General features: G+C 38.5%; 1 protein-coding gene across 4 annotated transcripts; it reads right to left on the reverse strand.

Annotated features, from left to right (window-relative positions):
• Positions 1 to 1,942: 1,942 nt before the first annotated feature.
• Positions 1,943 to 13,524, reverse strand: LOC125399092 (killer cell lectin-like receptor subfamily E member 1). 4 transcript variants are annotated; one of them, XM_087904087.1, is made up of 8 exons: positions 13,349 to 13,521; positions 11,276 to 11,401; positions 8,860 to 9,055; positions 6,365 to 6,469; positions 5,945 to 5,983; positions 5,168 to 5,313; positions 3,941 to 4,041; positions 1,943 to 2,193 (listed from the first exon to the last, which is right to left on the reverse strand). In XM_087904087.1, the coding sequence occupies exons 3-8, from the start codon at positions 9,041 to 9,043 to the stop codon at positions 2,070 to 2,072; spliced, it is 699 nt and encodes a 232-aa protein (XP_087760213.1). In that variant the 5' UTR covers positions 9,044 to 9,055; positions 11,276 to 11,401; positions 13,349 to 13,521; the 3' UTR covers positions 1,943 to 2,069. The 4 variants fall into 4 exon arrangements, with proteins under 4 accessions (XP_087760213.1, XP_085543350.2, XP_087760214.1 ...); XM_085687224.2 differs by lacking the exon at positions 11,276 to 11,401 and adding an exon at positions 11,862 to 12,001; XM_087904088.1 differs by lacking the exons at positions 6,365 to 6,469; positions 11,276 to 11,401 and adding an exon at positions 11,862 to 12,001 and having other exon boundaries at positions 13,349 to 13,524.
• Between the last annotated feature and the right edge of the window lie 7,415 nt (positions 13,525 to 20,939).

Consider the following 20,939-nt stretch of genomic DNA (forward strand, 5'->3'; position numbering starts at 1 on the left):
CAGGATTTTATAAAAAGCTGTTCAGATCAGATAAAAAGAAATCTAATACCTGGCAAAGACTATTAAAATATGAACTTTGAATTGTAGTCTATTATCAACCCAAGTTTAGCAGTCAGCCATGTGTCTATGCCATCCCAAGATAATTTAGCATGAAGACAACCTTAGATTAAAATTTTATTTTGCAAGCAGAAATGTTGTCTTTCATTTTTAACAATTTACAGTATCTCATAATTTTATTACTAACTGAAAATAATTTACTATATCATTAATACACAGAAATGCTGTATGCATATATGGTGTGGTGATTAGACAAAATGAGTTTTCAATGTGGAAATGGTATTCTAATTCAGGATTACAGGGAACATATCCTAATCAAGGTAAAGTTTTGCCAACAAAGTCAGGAAATAAAGTAAAATCAAGCGAAAATACACCAACTATTGCTCTTTTACACACAATATTCCCTCACCATCTCTTAAGGAAATAGAACTCAACATTAGTAAACTATATTGTGCAAGATAAATGTGAAGCTATTTATTCAAAATTTGGGGGGTAAAAGCTGTTTTAAGGTTCAGATTTTTCAGAGACAAGAGATGAAAATGTCTTGTTTAAAAACACTAACCTAGAGGTAGAACTGCCATGGCCACTCAAAACCAGCTTAGGAAAACTAAAGCGCCGAACATCACTCTGCCTGAATGTTCATAACACACACACTATCAACAATAAGCCTCAAAATGTCACACTGCAGGAACATTTTTATATAAGGAAGGACACATTGTGCTTATCAATTTTTTTAACAAAGAAAAGGAAAGTCTTAGCTACTGTAAAGAAACAGCACAGCAGTTTGCTCTGGGAAGTAATAGGGATTTATTGAAATTGGCTTAAGAAACTTTCTAGGATATCAAAATAATATGTATTTGACCAGTAGTTGCCAAACTATTGAGTATTAGGTTAAGATTGTGAGTTTATAATAAATAAATATTACCTCAAATAAAAAATTGTAAATAGGTTTTGAAACTAGTCATTGGTAAGGCACGCCATAAGACTGAGGGAATTGTGTTGACATAGAGAAATCAAGATGTGTCAATGAATCAATAGTGAGAGGAGAGATGGATACACTTGTGATAGCGAGATGAAGGGCAGTGATGATTATAAAGTCTGCAGGTTGTCCTCAATATTGTATCAGCCACTAAAACTTCTAAAGCAGCTAAGTTGAAATAAATGTTTAATAACCATCTACTTCTAGTATTTTTAAATGCTATGTAAGACAAAATGAATAGAAATTTAAGAAATGGTAATTTTGGTTTTTAAATTCAATTACTTTACATGAAAACCTGGCTTAAACCTTTGTCCCTAGTTATTTGTCTCGGGGTATTAGACAGTAGAGTAAACTGGGAAATATACTGAAATCAAGCTGATAATTAATTCCAACATTTTTAAAATCATTTTATTTCTTTTTTTACTATAATATCTCTGTTTTCAGTTAACAATACTTTTGACACTTTGTGAAATGTGTGCATACATGCATGCACACATGCACACAGATAGACATACACACAAGTGTGCTGAGTAGAGACAAGAGTGTTACTTTACATAGCTCAAGCTTTTTTAAAAAATGTTTTTTTTATTATTTATTATGTGTACAGTGTTCTGCCTGCATGTTCACCTGCAGGCCAGAAGAGGGCACCAGATAATATTACAGGTGGTTGTGAGCCACCATGTGGTTGCTGGGAATTGAACTCAAGATCTTTGGGAGAGCAGTCAGTGATCTTAACCTCCAAGCCATCTCTCCAGGCCCCATAGCTCAAGCTTTTAAATAACAAATGGTTTAATTTGAACTCATCAGCTTTATTGCATTTCATTCAGAAACCATTTATTACAGTGTCTTCTAAAATGTATGCAATAAATATGTTAGCATAAACATTGACAAGGAATAACACTAAAATGTATTTGAATATAATTTTATTTAAGCAGAGGCAAACATTTGCAATGTTTTCTTCAGGAAATAAACAACCAAAAGAGATGTTTGAGAAGAAATGCTTCATTTTCAAATCTTTTGTGAGCCCTTAGGATTAAATATGATACTTCTTGCAGATATATTTCAGTTTATTTGCACAATTTTCAGGATAACAAGTTTCTTTTGACGTATAAGATGCACAGTAGTCTTCTTGCATACCAGTTTTAAAACCACAAAACCTAAAATGAAAGAAATTACACTGTTATAAATAAACTACATGGCATTCAAATCTACACGATACTACAGAACTATTACTCTACATACACAATTTAAAAATGCAACCTGTGATTTCCAAAACCCGTCATTCATATTGGTAAAATGCTAGTAAACTGCAAATTTATCAACTGTATATGGAATTGTAAATATTAATTAGTATTTCAACTAAAGAAAGAGTGAGTGGAGAAAGGATGCCGGTTGGTTGTCAGGTTAGAAAGAGAAACTTAAAAAAACTAGTGAGCCTGTGAATAGGGCTCAGAGTTGTATCTCAGTGGGGGATCATGGTGCTAGCAAGACCAAAGGCCTGCCTTGGATCCATGACACTACAATTTAAAAAAATAATAATAATAGAGCAAAACGAACTGCATAACGCATGTAATTAAAAGTTTCCAGCGGTATAAATATATATATTTTGGCACCACAATGTTTAGTCTCATGGTGAATCAAATATTAAACACAGAGAACATTAATAACATATTGCAGACGACCTTATATAACGCAGTCATTGCTCTGGCAGGCCAGGGGACAGAATGTTAAACTGAGAGTTTTTCTTGAGACTTAGAACTAAAGGACATTGTATTAAATGAAGGTGTGCCAACTTATTTCCAGACAAATAAAAGGATTGCCTGATCATCTAGCTAAAGATGTCATTTTCTTAATGTTTGCCTCTCCCTCTTCTGGTAAACTGAGAAGCCTTCCTGATGGGGAGAAGTAGTTAATCCAAATCTGGAAGAAGAATGTCAAGACAAGTGTGTGAGGATAATGTTTATCTGCCTGGGAACTATGTTCAGGGTCAGCTCTAGGAACATCACCCCAGCTGGTACATTTTATGAAGTGATGGGTGAGCAGAGGACTATTTGCTATTGCTTTTTGTTTTATTATTCAGTTTGTATCGTGCTTTAAAAGTTAAACAGAGAATATAAGCAACTTTTAATGTAAAAAAAGAGTGGCGGGAGCTTTGCCTCCCCAAAAGTTTCTAGCTTGCTTGGGTGGGTTTCAATATGCATTTGTTGCTGTTGCTTCTTTCCAGAATGAGGAAAGTCTAGCCTATGTCTGTCCCACTTTCAAATATTTCATAGATATTTGATGTTTGGATTCATAAATTCACATTGGAGAAGATGTTTGCCTTGTGGTGAGTCCAAGATCTAACCAACTGGAAATTGGTGCTGGGATTGAGTTGATCGCTTTGGTGCTTTTAGAACCAGGTACAAATATGTTTGCAAATGAGAAAGCTGTAAAACTCGGGAAGCAAAGAGCAAAGTGTTTAGTATGCTACCCCAACTCCTTACTTCTAGGGCTCAGAATCTGTCTGGAGGTGGTACCCTAAGAAATAACTCTATTAAAATAGGTCATTAGGGTGAGCCCTGGGGTGACTTGGCATCTTTAGAAGAGGGATTAGTGAAAAGGCAGAGAGGAGGAGCTTGCTCTAAGCTGAGGAGGGCTTTGGAAGGTGTACCTGCCGACGTTTTAGGCTCAGACTTCTAGCAGGGAAACTGTAAAGAGATAATAAATGCCTTTCATTTATGCCACATAGTTTCCTTTAGTGTGTTATGGAAGTTAATAAGAATATTTTCAGGCAAAAATTCCTCTGCACGTGCGATAGGTATAAAAGATTGTTTTCTCAGTTCTCTAATGATGCTGAAATTGAATCCACAACCCTCCATTCACACCATAACTAAATTAAACACCTGATGCCATGTGGATACTTACGTCTCAGAGGACAGAATCGAATGGTTTTCCCACTGCCATTGTTTGCTAGTTCCATTATAGTAAACTCCAACCCAAAAGAAAGACTCCAAATGAAAAAAATCCTGAAAGTGAGAAAATGGAACACATAGAGTTCTCATCATTATGTTTTTATCAGCTCTATGAGACTGTCTGTGAAAAAGTCAACTCCCTCTGTATATATTTAATCTATGTCGGAAGTCTGCAGTCTCACTAAATGAAGCTGTATTATAGGACACATCTCAGAAATAAGAGTAAAAATTTTCTGCTCTCATTGGAGATTTGAAAAATAAACAAAGTGAGTAAAAGTTAAGAAAAAATAAATTAAAAATAAAAATAAAAGCTAAATGAGTAATAGGATAATATTGGTTCTAGATGAAAGAAAATGAGGATATTTTTGATGATTCTTCACAGGTTGCTTGTAAACTAACATTACTCTGGCATCTTCATGTATATAACAAAGATACTCTTTATTGGGGAAATACACAGTAAAGCATACACTTTAACTTGATGCTGACACAATTCCTGGATTGGAAAAATTCATTTGCATTGTCACTTCGTATTCTATATGAAGATGTCTGCACCATATTCATATTGGACTATGCAGGGTTGTTTTGTTTTTCCTATATCTCTGGCTGAGATATCATTGAAAACAAAAGTTTCCCTCTGAATTCATTACACACACACACACACACACACACACACACACACACACACACACACACACATTTCTTGATGGTACTGATGATTGAACTTTAGGCCCCAGATGTAAGACAAATGTTTTACCACTGAGCTACTTTCTTCAACCCCTTATATTCTTCTTTTTTTTTTATTTTATTTTGAGAGAGGGTCATGTTAAGTTGTGCAGGCTTGTCCTTAACTCACTCTGTAACCCAAGCAAGTCTTGAATTTGGAATTCACTAGCCTTGAATTCCCAAGGAAATGGGATTATAGGCCTGTGCCACCAGGCCCAGCTTCAATATATTCATCATGAATGAAATTCCAAATATTATTTTACTATTTTTGTCTTTATGAAAAACATAGGTCTACCCTATATTTTGCACATAAAAACTGAAACAAAAGATAGAACAGTTTTACCCTTCAGCTATTGAATTTGTGCAAACCATAAGCAAGGGTAAGTGGCAGTCAGTTTAACCCTGTTGATCCCTCTGGGGATCTTGCACCTTGCAAATCACTTTTAAAGCAACTTACCATCTCCTCTCTGCTTATCCTTATGAGACTGGAATTGAGAGACAAGCAGGCAAGCTGACTCTCTCTCCAGCTTAGCTCTTCCTTGGAGAAGTGATAACAACTGCATCTGAACCAGACCCAGTTCTCTGGGCAGGGATGTTGAAGTCCTAGGGAAGGAATGTCTGTCACTCTCCTGAAAAAGTTCACACATTCTGATGTTGCTTTTTACTTGTTTATAACAATGAACTTGTATACTTAAAATACTGTAATGACATCCTATGAAGACAACTAAATAGTCATATTAAACTCTAGGCTGAAAACACAGACTTTTAACTTTTTCTCTGAATTTTTCCTATTTCATAAATATACATCTGCTGAGACCTATCCATCCTTGCTGCTGAACTGTGAGTTTTCCTAATCTGCGGCTCTTGGAGTGGAAACACCCATTTGCATCATCATTAGATTCTCTTTCTTTCTTTCTTGAAAAGTTTCACTTCCAAAATTTGTTCTCCCATTAATCCTGCTGTCATACGAAACCATGGAACCTTGCAAGATTGTTTATGCTGTATCCAGAGATATAGAATAACACCAACAATATTTGTGTATTACGTTACAATTTGCTGTAGATAAAAACCTCTGTCCCATATTAACGCTAGTTGTTAGATTTCCGGGACCATGTCATTTCTTTTCTTACTTACGCCAAGGAGTCTTGCCTCTGAAAACTCTGGGGCTAACAAAAACAATAAATGTGTTTTCTTGATTGAATCTGTGCACAAAGGCTAGGAAACCAACACCTACCTTTTTGCTGGGTTGCGGGACTTGTTCTTTCAGAAGATACTACAAAAATAGTCCACATCATAATTAGCTCTTTCTGTTATAACGATACATAACAGAATTAATATAAGCCCTCTGTTCTAGAATAATGATAAGCAATTTTCTAGAAAATGTTTAAAAGACCGTGGTGGCTTTTTCGGTTGTTGTTTTCTGGTGACGGTACATGTGACCCACCCCAATGTCTCATACACAGTAACAAGTGCTCCAGTTGTGCACACAGCAAAGGAGGAATTTTGATAAGCTGCTGAAAGCCTGGCTCAAAGGAGAAAAAGGAGAAGCACTAGGGACACTCACAGTTTGCAGTAGAAAAAGTCACCACTACAGCTACAGTCATTCAGGAGAAGGCTCATGGCACCAAGGAGAAGAGGGAGAAGGGACACTCACAGTTTGCAGTGGAAACCGTCACTGCTACAGTTGCAGCCATCAGGAGAAGGCACATGGCACCAAGCAAACTAGAGATGAGTCTCCACGGAAAAAGTGAGAAATTCTCTGAGAAAGATAAACCAAACAGTGGGATCTAAGCCAGTTGGCAGCAGCAGTGAGTGAGGTAATGGGACAGCCAGGGTTGCCCCAGGGTCTAATTTCGTCAGCATCACTTACAGGTTATTTTCATCAGCAGAGCATGCCAATGCACATTTACTTCCGAATCTCATAGCAAGTCTGTTAAATATTTTTTTCCCAAGGTTTAAAGGAAATAATGGCATGTGAGTAAAAGTGTCTGAACAACAGAAATAATTTAATTACTAAAGGTCATATGACAAACTAGTGTATCCAAGATGTTCCAGGGAATTAGTTTAAATGTTCTTAATTTAAAACAGAATTCAGTACTCAATATAGGAAATACAAATACCACAAGAGAAAATTAAGCCAAAAATCAGTGAATAATTCACAATTTGTATAAAACTGATGTAAGAAGCTTTTTTATTTAGCACTTATTATTAAAATAATCAATAGAACTGAGCCTGTAATTACTATATTTAGTCTCCAAACCCTACTCTATCACCCTCTGGAGGGTGTGAGTGGGAAACTAAACAAGAATTCAAGTTGAAACCTAGAAGGAAAAAGATTGGTCTAGCTCTGAGTTTCTCCCTGTAAATGTGATTACATTCTGAATTAGGAAGCCAATGAAACATCATTTGACTGATCCATTTTCCCTCCATATTTTTTGACTCTTTTCTTTAACCCAGTGAACATGTTCCACAGTTTACAATGCAAGGATGAGACTTTAGTGGACAGTGCTGAGAATGAGGCTTGGCCCCACTGCCTGCATTTCCCAGTGCATCTGCTGATTAACACAGACTCAGCTCAATGGATTCTACCTTCTCTCTGCAAGCAAATGACCTGGGTCCAATTCACATCCATAATAGACTCTAACTTCACCTTGATCTCCAGTACTACACAGCAGTCCGCTAGCTCTTGGTCAGCTTATCACATCTATTTTTGTTTTGATTTGTTTTGTTTTATTTTGTTGCCAATATTCCATTCCAAATACTCACCAAGGACTGGATGCAATCTTCCCGTAGGAGCATCCGTGAACATCAACAGACTCTAAGTGAGCACTCTATAGAAGCAAGTGTCAAATGCTTATACTTCACTGCAATGGGTTTGTGTTATCTTTTCATATGGGTGTTAGTCAGACTACCTAAATTCCAATGGAAAACTTCATTTTCTTTTTACTTTCTCTGCTCTGTGTCCTTCACTGGGAATATGCCTGTGTTTAAAGAAATAAGGTAGGACTGAACGAAGGTGGCATTCTGGTTTAGCATTGAGCCACTCAAGTGTTTATTTATGTATTTATTGGAATCTGTGAATTGGCTTCTGCAAATTCCTAAACTTCCTTCCTCTATCTAAGCTTGGTTCTTCCAGATATTTAGGTCTAGAAAAGGCAAGCCTGTGAAAATCAGAGGAGCATTCCAGAAGTAAGCTATAATCTATAGCTACATTGCCTACAAAAATCCTTAACAAATATTTGATTTTATCTTTGCTGATATCCAAATTGTTTTGAGTTTCATGTCTGAAAGAAATACATCTGTCTTTTTTTGTTTGTTTGTTTCAGGATATAACGAGATTAAAGATTCAAGTCTCCCTGGTCTAGAAACCCACCAGCCCAATCAAATTCTCAATGCCCTAAACAAGATTGTAAAATCTAGTACCATAGAGAGCTCCACCCCATCATTATTTTACACTTTAATTCTTAGAACGTTGTAGTCAAGGGAATTCAGTCCCAGCATTTTTCACTTCTCAAAAGTTAATTTTTTCCACTCAAGGCAAAACCAACTCTCACTTAGTGATGTGGGATTCCCCTCTGTATGCTGTGAATACCATAGGTTAATAAGGGGTTGTCCTGGGCCTGTGCAGGAGGTGGGGGTGGGGGGTTAAACTAAACTGAATCCTGGGAGAAAGAAGGCAGAGTCAGGGTAAAGCCATGTAGCTCCACGGGAGACAGACGCTGGAACTTTACCTTCTAAACCACAGCCTCGTGGCAATACACAGATTAATGGATATGGGCTAATCTAAGATATGAGTTAACCAGAAATACACTTAAGCTATTGGCCAAACAGTATTGTAAATAATATAGTTTCTGTGTGATTATTTTGTGGTCTGATCAGCCAGAAACAAACAAGCGGCCTCCAACAACTTAGTGAAATGTCTAAACGATCCAGATCACTCTTTAAATTGTTGTGGTATTGACCATTTGGTCATTCTTATGATCTAGATTAAGTTGATACTTCATTTAACTTGTGTATTTCTAACTAGATTCAAAAAGAAAGAAGCCTTTCTGCCACTAGTACATAACTGTCTCCCTAGTACATAACAAATCTTAATCTCAACCTAAATTTTCAACAGTCGCTCCATATTCACCAAATACAGTATCATACCTTCACCAGAGATGTCGTCTGCTGTGTTTTTGTGCTTCTTATGTTTTTGGTGCTTTTCCCTCTGCTCAATGAATGAGCATTCATTTGAATGAAATGTATTCTTTACATTTTTCTTTGCTTTGCACTTCTGCTGGGATTTCACATTTAGAGTAGAACAGGTCAGAGGCACTTCATTCATCTTCATAAAGAGAAAAAACTGTGTGGGAGAGAATGCAAATATCAGCATATATAATTTGGGGATATACATTTTAGTAAAAATGAATAAAGCAATTAATTCCAAAAGATTTTGTGTTGAGGAATAGATATGCACATAAGTTTTTTATAAACTCGTGTTTTCAGCTTTAAAGTTTAAAATATATGTAGACATGGTACCAAAATTTTAGAAGCAAATGAAATAAAATAACTTTAGAGAAGTTCAAAGCCATCTTTTGTTGTCTAAAACATTTTGGTACTGAGGCTCTAACCCACCTTCCTAAGCTATGCAAGTGCTTTACCAGTGGGCTGCATTCCCAGCCCTTGGTCTTTCCAGACAGATTCTCACTGTACAACTAGACAGGCTCGAACTTCTAATTCCACTGCCTTTATTTCCAAAGAGTGGTGTTCTAGGCATGTGCCTGGCCAAATAAGTTCTTAAATAAGTGTTACTTGGTTGACTATGTAGCTCATTAGTACTGTGCTTAGCATACACAGGTGCTAAATTTTATCTATAGCACCACAAGAAGAGGGAGTGGGCAAGGAAAGAAGGAAGAAAAGTCAGCAACCAGCCTCTCAAGTCACAATAGCAAGAGAGATGATAAAAGAGTCTTCAACTGGGACTATGGGCTGTCTCCAGAGCTCAGGAAATGCTGCTTCTTTCTTTGTAATAATATAGATAGCAGCTAGTGACAGAGTTGCTGCTGTAGCTTTAGTCCTGTTACCCCAGAAACAGAATGCTAACGAACTTCCCCCTCAGTTTACCTCGGGGCATAGAAGACCTGGACAGGAAGGAAGAAAAAAAAGTAATTCTTGTCTTTAATATAAATTGAAAATAACATCCAGGAGGCAGACGCAGGCAGATTTCTGAATCTGAAGCACTTGGCACTTGGTCTACACAGCAATTTCTAGGCCAACCAGTGCTACATAGTGAAATTCAAAGACAAACAAACAAAAACCAACTCCAAAACTCAAGTTCAAGTGAATCAAAGACCTCAATACAAACACAGCTACACTGAACCTGATAGAAGAGAAAGTGGGAAATATCCTGGAATGTTGGCACAGGAGACAACTTCCAAAGCAGAACACCAGCAGCACAGACACAAAGCTTAATAATTAATAAATGGAACCTTATGAAACTAGAAAGCTTCTGTAAGGCCAAGTACACTGTCAATAGGACGAAACGACAGCCTACAGAATGGAAAAAGATTTTCAACAACCCCCATCCTACAGAGGGCTGATATCCAAACTATATAAAGAACTGAAGAAACTAGACATAAAAAAAACGAATAATGCCATTAAAAATGAGGTACAGATCTAAGCAGAGAATTCTCAAAAGAAGAATCTCAAATGGCCAAGAAACACTTAAAGAATTGTTCAACATCCTTTGCTATCAAGGAAATTCAAATAAAAACAACTCTGAGATTTCACCTTACACCTGTCAGAATGGCTGAGATCAAAAACACAAATGACAACTTATGCTGGTAAGCAAGGGCAACATTCCTCCATTGCTGGTTGGAGGGCAAACTTGAACAGCCACTTTGTAAATCGATATGACAGTTTCTCAGAAAATTAGGAGTGGATCTACCTCAAGACCTAGCAGTATCACCTTGGGGCATATACTCAAAGGAAACTCAATCACAACACAGGGATACTTGCTCAACTATGTTCATAGCAACTTTATTTGTAATAACCAGAAGCTGTAAACAACTTAAATGGCCCTCAACTGGAAAAATGGATAAAGAAAATGTGGAACATTTACACAATGGAGTATTCTTCTATTGAGAATTCTCTTTTTAGGTCAGTAACAATTTTTAAATTAGATTATTGTGTTTCTTGATGTTTGGTTTCTTGAGTTCTTTATATATATTAGATATCATCTCTCTGTTGGATGTGGGGTTGAAGAACGTTTCCTGTAACTGTAAAGAATAATTATGCTACAACCCACAGACCCAGAGAGCTGGGTAACAAGGAGGGACCAAGGGGGAGATGCATGGATCTCCCTGGGAAGGAGAAATAGAGGCGAATACCTAGTTGGACTGAGGATGTGTGGGCATGGGAACTTGAAAGATTGGGTTGTGGAGTGGGCAGAGAAAGACAGTGCTGACAGAAATGACTGGAAAGGGGGCTTTATGGAGTCGGGTAAAAGCCTGATGCAAAGGAAACTTCCACGAGTCTACAAGGATGGCCCCAATTAAAATCCTGGCAGCAGTGGAAGCATAACCTGAACTGGACACCGCCTGTGATAGGACTGATGACTACACCGGTTGTCATCAGAGAGTTCACATTCATGCCTGATGGAGGCAGATTCAGAGAGCCATAGCCAAACTTTGGACCAGCTTGAGAAATCCTGCTGAGACAAATGAGAGATAGTAGAAAACAGGGGTTAAGAACATCATAGGAAAACCCACAGAAACTACTAGCCTGGCTCATGGGAACTTACAGAGTCTGAATCAACAACCAGGAAGCCTGCACGAGATTGACATAGATCCTCTGTATACATATGACAGTTGTGGAGCTTGGTCTATATGTGGGAACCCCAGCAACAGGAGCAAGGACTATCACCTTGGCTTTGACTAGCTCTTGGGAACCTATTTCTTATACTGAATTGCCTTGCCCAACCTGAATACAGGGCTTGTACTTGATCTTAAGACAGCTTGATATGTCATGCTTTGTTGAAACCCATGAGAGGTCTGCCTATTTCTGAGCTATTATGGAGGAAGGGTAGATTGGGGGTGAAGGGAGTCATAAGAGTAGTCAGGATGTAAAATAAATTAAGTCTAAAAAATAAAAGAAAAAATTGCACCTACAAAATAAAAAATAGTGGACTGGAGAGATGGCTCAGTGGTTAAGAGCACTGGCTGCATTTCCAGAGGTCCTAAGTTCAATTCCCAGCAACCATATGGTACCTTACAACCATCTGTAATGAGATCTGGTGCCCTCGTTTGCCCTGCAGGGATACATGCATACAGAACACTGTATAAATAAGTAAACAAATCATTAAAAAATAAAATAAAAAGAAATAAAAAATAGTGCATGAAAATGTTTTTTTTTAAAATCTGTATTTTTGGCCAGGCAGTGATGGCTCACACCTTTAATCCTAGCACTCAAGAGACAGAGGCAGGCAGATCTCTGAGTTTGAGGCCAGCCTGGTTTACAACAGCTAGTTCCAGGACAGGTTCCAAAGTTACAGAGAAACCCTGTCTCGAAAAACCAGTAATAATAATAATAATATAATAATAATAATAATGTAATGATAATAATAATAATAATAATAATAATAATAAATCTGTATTGTTGCTCAAGGAATGTGAATTTCTCATATGAACCAATTATTGAACCCAAGAAAAGTCAGGGATAACTCTAGAAAGAAGTAATCTCCACAGCTCCTAGGCACAACCTTCTTTAAGATCACTGATGCTCATACTGTAAAACTTAGACAATACACCATGTGATTTTCTGTTTATGTGGCTAGAACCCTCAGTGTTACTGGCTGTACCTCCTAGGTACACTTAATAGCCTGTAGTGAGGTCATTGTGAATGATTCTTGTACTAAGTTGGTGTTTAAGGAAGTCTGTACCCCATTGATTTAGCCCATGAAAACAAACAACAACAAAAACAGGCAAGACAGAACAAATATCAAAATATCTAAAATTTTAAGTGAGAAAATTCAATTGCATGCTATCTCCTAATTTTGGCTCTCCACAGCAAAGCAGGCAAACAGGGATCAGACAGCAGTCACTTGTTTGTGACTCAGATTTCGAGATAAGTTTCACTGTGAAAAATTACCATACCTAAAAGTTACTGTACAGAACTGAAGTTGGTGGTGTCCTTCCTTTGGCCTGTCACTAATTTCTGTAGATTGGGAATATGCGTCAAATAAAAAGAAGCCTTGCTTTCTTGTGTACTCTGGTTAATGTTTGTTGTCAATAAAAATTGTCTTAAGTAAGGCTGGGGAGATGACTCAGGAGTTAAGAATCCTGGCTGCTTTTCTAGAAGAACTGAGTTCAATTCCCAACACCCACACGGTGACTCACAACCCTCTGTAGTTCCTGACTCAAGCTATGGCATTTCCTCTAATAGTCACCTGAGGCACCAGGTACACACATGGTGCACATATGTACATGAAGGCAGAATGCTATATATATATGTGTGTATGTATATATATGTATATATGTATATATATATAATAAGAAACAATAAAAAATAAAAACATGCTTTAACGGGAATTATTTCCCCAAGAACAAACTATGCTAATTATATGTTCCAAAATGCCAATCAGAAATGATAAACATACCTGAAACAAGGTTGAAATCCCAGGAACTTAGGCTAAAACTTTAATATGTGGTAATCAGCAGAGCGGGGAGTGGGATATGAAGGAGGGAACTGGGAGCTCAGGAGAAAATGTGCCGCTTGCTTGCTCCTGCTTTGCAGTTCACACAGCAGAGTCCTCCCTGACGCTTTGCATTTCCCTTTAGCACCCACAAGGTGGGTGAGAGTCCAGCTGAGAACCCACGTGAGAAAACAGCAAGCTGTGGATCTTACAAACAACAGAAAAACATTGGTGAGATCAAATAGATCTTTCCCATAAGCGTCTTTTCGCCAAAATTTTGTTATATTTACATAACAAATAATATAATATATTTATATTATATAAATTTTGCATCTCTGGAGTCAGAGTTTTAACTCATTTGAGTCATAATGACATGAGAAATGTGTGTGTGTGAGTGTGTGAGTGTGTGAGTGTGTGTGTGTGTGTGTGTGTGTGTAGGTGGAGACTGTTTATTTGTTTCCCAGTCACCCAGACCCGAAATAATCACACTGAAACTATATTAATTAAAACACTACTTGGCTATTAACTTCGGCTTCTTATTAACCCATTTCTATTATTCTGTATAACTCCACAAGGTTGTGGCTTACTGGGTAAATTTCCATCTGGAATCTGTCTCCTTTGACACCTACATGATGTCTTTCCTACTCTGCCTTCTTTTCTCCTCTATCTGTGTTTGAAATTCCTGCCTCATTTTTTTCTGTGCTGCCATAGGCCCAAAGCAGATTCTTTATTTATCAATGGAAATAAAACATATTCACAGCATACAGAGGGGAGTCCCACATCTGTATGTGTGTGTGTCTGTGTCTGGGTGTCTGTGTGTGTCTGTGTATATGTGTGTGTGTGTGTCTGTGTGTGTGTCTGTGAGTGTATAGACTCCCCTTAACCTTCCTCTGAACTGAACTCAATTTTAGACAGTTTTCTTCCAGACTATAACTCACTGGCCTTCGTGTTTTTAAAAACATAGACCTTTGAAAACTTGTTTGCGCATTCTTTCTATTTCCTTTTGAGATATAAATCTTCTGCCTATTTCCAGATGTATACCCTAGGAATGTCTCTGTCAATGACTTGGAAGTTATTCCCTCAGGGTTCTGTCATTAAGAAAAAGAGGGGGTCTTTGCATAAATTCAGGAAGCACACCCTGGGAAAGCAGACAGTTACGTAATTAGCTGACCTCCTTAATAATACCCTCTGGGATTTCCCCACTAGTTCACATCAGCTATCTCTGTTGTTTCTGCTTTTTGCTTCAAAAGAATTGAATCCCCTAACCCCCTATTTTAATCACCTCAAACAAGTTCTTCTCCCATCTCATTCTCTCCAGTAGGATTTCTCTCTGACTGTGTATAGATATATACTGTTTATAGAAGCTCTGTCTCTGGCTGTGTGTACTTATACACTATTTGTGGAACCTCTGGCTCACGCTTTGCATTTTTCTGTAAAATTGAATGTTAAGTGATTGAGTTAAAGAAAAGAAAAAAAAAGAAAAGAGGAAAAAAGAAAAACTTTAATGACTGTTACTCTTTCCAGTCCAGACTTTCAGAATCATTAAGTGTCTTATATCCTAATAATGAGGAGTTCAGACAGACCATGGAGCGGCAAAGACTTTTAGTCCAAGCTCTTCGCTCAGCCCACAAGAAACAGTTCCAGGGAGGGGAGCACACAGGCCTTGTCCCCTTTTCGGGACCTTTTTACACATGTCCTCCCTTTCCTTTTTACTTTTCTTTCTATGTCAGTTACTTTCTAAAAATATGATTTCTTTTCTCCTTATAGCTGAATAATACTTGTGTGTATCTGCATGTGTGCATGGGTGTGTGTCCATTCATCCATCCGCAGACGTAGGCTGATCGTTTAACTCAGCAATTGCGAATAGTTCTATTATAATATGGGCCTGAAGAAATTGCTACTTGAGTTTTGAGACGCAGGCAACATTTCACCCTCTGCACAATCTTTCAAGTTCCAGTCTAGTCAGGTGAGATTCTTTCCAGGAACTGTCGTGTGCATGCCTGTCACTGGATGGAGAGTTCTCAAAGACTTTCTCCCACTCTCTAACCTGTCTCCTCATTCTGGTGACTGTTTCCCTGTCCATGTAGAAGCTTTTGATTTCATTTTTAATTCTGGCTATGATTTCTGGCACGGTTAGAATCCTATAGCAGGCTACTGTTTGCGATTTTTTTGTCCTAAAGTATTTCTTCCTTGTACCTTTGCAGGACGTTTTCTCATGCATTTATTGACAGTTTGTCCCTTCACTTAGGAGGTGCGGAGCTCTTTTAACATCTAAACTTGCAGTCTCACATTTAAGTCTCTGATACATTTAAAGTTTTGTTTTTAACATGGCATTGTGACAACTGAAGCTACAAGAAGTTGTCAAGTGGATCTAGCCTGCCACCTAATGTCTATATGGAAAATGACTATAGTTATTTTGGAAATCCAGCCTTGTGGTGGGAGTACAGCCCTAAGGTCCTTGAGCCCACATTTCTTCAGAAAAATCAGGAATATTAAGCACACAGAATTGTCCTCTCAAAGCAGTGAACATAAAACCTGTTCTCCCATCCAGAAATCTGGGAATTGGAAGTGATTAGCGGCCTGGTCAGGTGCATTTTCTGGTACACCATGTCATATCAAGCTCCTGTGACCAGAATGAGAGGTGACTATTACATTACAACCAGGGATTCCCCAAGCTCCCACAACCAGGACCTGAGGTGGGTATTAATTTAAATGATCCTCACATTAACTATAGAGCCAGAGACTCCCTCAAAGTACCACAACCAGTACAGAGACGGCTTATAAAGCAAATGAGCCCTACATTATCTGTACAACCAAGTCTGGACCAGACCCTTCTTTAGGCCGTTAAAATAATACAGGAAGCCTATCTCTAGAATCTATCTTCTTGGAAGAAATAAGATGTAACCTGAGTTTAGTTTCAAAGCATCATGCTTTCTTATGCTTCAGAGACTATATTACACCAGGAAACTTTTTTTTCCAACTTATACTGGGTTTTGTGCTGACTATAAACAATCTGGCATCTCTGAGGTTTGATCCAGGTTGATGAAGCCAATCTGATCCAAGTTTTCTTTTGCCTCTCTTATGGTTCACTTCTCTACCTGCAGGGTACCCCTCACAGCCTTCTATGCGATAAAGAAAGTTGGGGGGTCACATATATGCCTTGTAAAATCATCAGTTGGAGTCACTCAGATAGGTTAAAAACAGATGATACATGACTTATTTTCCTACAGAAAAATAATCCTGCTGTTGATAAGTCAGCTGAAAGTGCAGAATTATAAGGAAAGCCAGGAAAAGAAGATATATTCAATGTGTCCAAGAAAATCCAGTGCCCATGTTCCTCTCCCAAGTCTGCCTTCTCGATCCTGACCTAAGAGACTGAAATAAGCTCTAGCCCATCATTCACCATCATCGTCTGAGCTTCAGTCTCATTCTGTAAGGTTGGTTGACAAGCCAATGACTTAAGGAAGGAACCAGGTCTTTCTATTATGAAAGAATATACAGACAGCTGCTCTATATTTAAGTGAAAAGGTTTGGATGAGAGTCTTAGTTCTGTTCATCGTTAGAAATAAAAACATGCATAAGTATTTCTTTCCTTGTCTGAATTTATAAATTGTAGGGCCTGGGTTTTTCCCCTGCTCCCTGGGGTGCAAGTCTTGGAGGACTGTTTTGGTTAGCCAACTAAGCTTCCTGCTAATTTCTGTGCTCACTCTGCTATAGCCTGGTGATTTAGCTGTAGGGCTTTGTTTTATCTTTGGTATGGTAATTTCCCACCTGCCCAGGAGAGTTCCTACAGGTGTCAGTTTTTCTCTCTGCTTGGCCCACTGTCTGTTGCTGCTCTCGGCCCCAACCCCCTGCCTGGGAAGGAGTTCCCACACAGCACCCGGTTTCCCCCGACCCCCTGGCTGGGAGGGAATTCCTTGACTGGGGCCAAGGTATATTAGCTTTGCATTAAGCTAAATAAAGTGGCATTCGGCTATATCTTGACGAATGACCCAGGTCTCTTGTGTGTTGTGTCTTTTGTTCAACGTCCAGGCCTTTGCCCAAACTCGTGATTGGTACGAGAGAGTGACGCAGAATTGGGTGGTACAATAAATGGTTAAAAAAAAAAAAAACTAACATCTCCCAAAAACACAGATGTAAAGACTTGCTTGCTCACCTCACCTGTGGCACTGATAGAAACTGGTACTACCTTTAGACAGGGTCCTACTGGTAGAAAGGTGATTGGGGTGCGTCCTGGAAAAAGAGATCTCTTGCTTTGCAGCATTCTAGAACAGCTAAGTAATCTACTTCCACAGCGTGGCTTCGGCTGCCGCGATTAACTGTGATATCAAGGGTCCAAAAGAGGAAATTACTGTATTGTGTGGGTGTGGAGTGGTCTCTGCAAACACTACAGCCATCAGCCTGTCGATTGAGGACAGGGAAGAAGGAAATTCAATTCAGCACAACTCAGTAGCTGGTGTTGGTTTTAACTTTGGGAGTCTCACACTTGTAGTTTATTTTTTGGTATATGTAAGCACAGCACAGTTTGGGGGAAAGTTTCTTAGTAATACTTAACTCAAACTCATGTGCACCACAAAGTTTAAAACATGACTGCATCAAAACTCTTGTGAAGTACAAGTGAAACTTTCCATAAAGATGGGTTCTATAGATTAACTGAGGAAGCAGGCTCAAGGTAAACAAAGTATGCGATAAGAGTCTGAAGTGGATAGGACTGTTGATTGACTGAGATAAACAGGCTCCAGATAAAGCTCTGGGTGAGTCAACGTGGCCTACCTAAACAGATAACAGAAGTCACCAGGGTATTTACCTCCTCCACTGCTAGCCTTCTGGGCAGAAAACAGATAATATATATCTCTCATTTTAAAGATACAGCCCTGCAGGTTTAACATTCCTGGTTTCCCTGGTGCTTCTGTGAGCACCAGTACCAACACGCCTTCTACATCTCCCCCTTTTTATTTTTTTTTAAAGAGAAAATAGTTACTGTAATAGAGGATGAATTTGAATACAATGCATACATGGCTAGTCTAACTAATATAGGCAAGCATAAGACAACTATAATAATGCTTACCAGGGGACCAAGGAAGAATAAAACCACCTTTACAAAGGTAATAGAGGTCGTTAAAGAGGAAGGTAATAAATCCCTTTTAAAGAAATGGAGGAAAGGACAAACAAAAAATTAGAGGGAATGAACAAATCTCTTCAATAAAACCAAGAAAAATCAAACAGTTGAAGGAAACAAATAAAGCTTTTTCAAGACCTGAAAATGGAAATAGAAGCAATAAAGAAGACCAAAGTGAGGGAATACTCAAAATGGGATATGTAGTTAAGGGAACAGAAATATAGACACAAGCTCCACCAACAGAATACAAGAGATAGAAGAAGAAATCACAGTCATTAAAAATACAATAATAGAAATAGATACATGGGTCAAAGAAAATGTTAAATCTAAAAAATGCAAAACACAAAGCATTCAGGAAATTTGAGACACTATGAAAAGACCAAACCAAGAATAATAGAAATAAGAGAAGAAGAAAAATCCCAGATCAACAGCCCAGAAAATATTTTCAGCAAAACCGTAAAAGAAAATTTTCCTAACCTAAAGAAGAAGAAACCAGTAAAGACACAAGAAGCTTACAGAACACCAAATAGATTGCACCAGAAAAGAAAAGGTCTGCAACATAATAATCAAAACACTAAACATAATGAATAAAGAAATAATACTAAAAGCTGCAAGGGAAGAAACAAAAGTAGCATATAAAGGCAGAACTATTAGAATTACACTTGACTCTAAAGGCCAGAAGGGCCTGAAAAGATGTCTTGCAGATTCTAAGAGACCACAGGTGCCAGGCTAGACTAATATACCCAGTAAAAGTTTTCAATCACCATACAAGGAGAAAGTAAAATATTTGATGACAACGTCAAATTTAAACAGTATCTATCCAAAAATCAGGCCCTACAGAAAGTACTAGAAGGAAAACTCCAAGCCAAAAAGATTAAATACACCATGAATACACAGGCAATAAATAACCTCATACCAGCAAAATCAAAAGAAAGAAAGAAAGAAAGCGCGCGCGCGCGCGCGCGCGCACACACACACACACACACACACACACACATACAGAACTTGTGGGAGTGGCTAACCAATGACTGGACTAATTTGAGGCTTGCACCACTAGAGGGAGCCCGTACGCAACACTGCGTAGATCGCCAGGGTCTGGAGTCTGGATAGCTCAGAGACCAAGGGTAGAAGCAAACATAAATGCCAAAAAAAAAAATAAATCAATGAATAAAATAATTCCTAGTGATGTTCTGTCATACTCATAGATGTGTCTAGCACAGTTGTTTTTAGAGAGACTTCCTCAGGCAGCTAATGGGAGCACTTTCGGAGACCCACAGCCAGACATTAGAGCAGGAGCCCAGGCTGGCGATCTCCAATGCCCTCCCCCTCAGAGCTCAGAGAACCACGCAGGAAAGGGAGGGGAAGAACTGTGGGAGCCAGAGGGGTGGAGGACACTAGGAATGCATAGCCTCCAGAATCAACTGAGCAGGGCTCTAGTAGACTCTCACTGGACTAAAACAGCGATGGCTGAGCCTGCATGGGTCTCTGCTAGATCCTCTGCATATACACACTGTAACTATTGACTTGGCGATTTTGTGGGACTCCTGCCAGTAGAAAGAGGGTGTTTCTACTATTCTTGCCTACTCTCCGGACTCATTTTCTCCTACTGTTTCACTCTTTAAGCCTTGATGCCAGGATTTTTTATCTGGTCTTATTGTATCTGTGCCTTGTATGGTTGATATCCCTGGGAGGCCTGTTCTTTTGTTTGTTTGTTTTTCTGGGAGAAGACAGGGATGTCTGGGCAAGAAGGCAGGTGGCAGGGATTGGGAGGATTGGAGGGAAGGGAAGGTTCGTCCAGGATGTATTATATGAGAGAAGAATAAATGCAGAAAGAAAAAAAGAAAGAAAACTTTAATCTTACTCCTACTGATTGTACTTCTGATTTAATCCCTTCCAGCCTCTAAGGGAATCTGAGAAACATGCGGTTTTGTTTGCATTTCTAGCTTATTGTATTACTTAGAATAAATATTTTTAAAACCTTCTTATTTCAATTTGCCCTTATTTTCCTTCTTAGATCCATCTCAAGCCTGCTCTCACATCATTTTTAAATTTTTTGATATGCTAAAACAAAAATGCAAATTTAAATAATACTGAAGTTTTGGTAATCATAAACTCAAAGGAATCTGGGTGATGTTTGAGCTCAGTGCCTGAAAGGCCTGGAATGAGGAAGTTTCTGTGTTTTTATGTAAAGGCAGGATAAAATTCCTTATTTTGCTAATGCTGCATGTGCACAGTTGGATTGAAGTTGTGGTGATTTCAAAGAAAATGGCTGTCAAATGGAATGGCACTGTTAGGAGGTGGGGCTTTGTTAGAGTAGGTATGTCACTGAGGAGGTGGGTTTGAGGCCTCACATATGCTCAGGATACTATCCAGTGTCTCAGACAACTTGCTGCTGCCTGTATACCAAGGTGTAGCCAGCACCATATCTGTCCAGTC

The sequence above is a fragment of the Myodes glareolus genome, chromosome 3 (assembly GCF_982192425.1).
Source record: "Myodes glareolus chromosome 3, mMyoGla1.1, whole genome shotgun sequence".
In the NCBI taxonomy this organism is placed as follows: Eukaryota; Metazoa; Chordata; class Mammalia; order Rodentia; family Cricetidae; genus Myodes; species Myodes glareolus.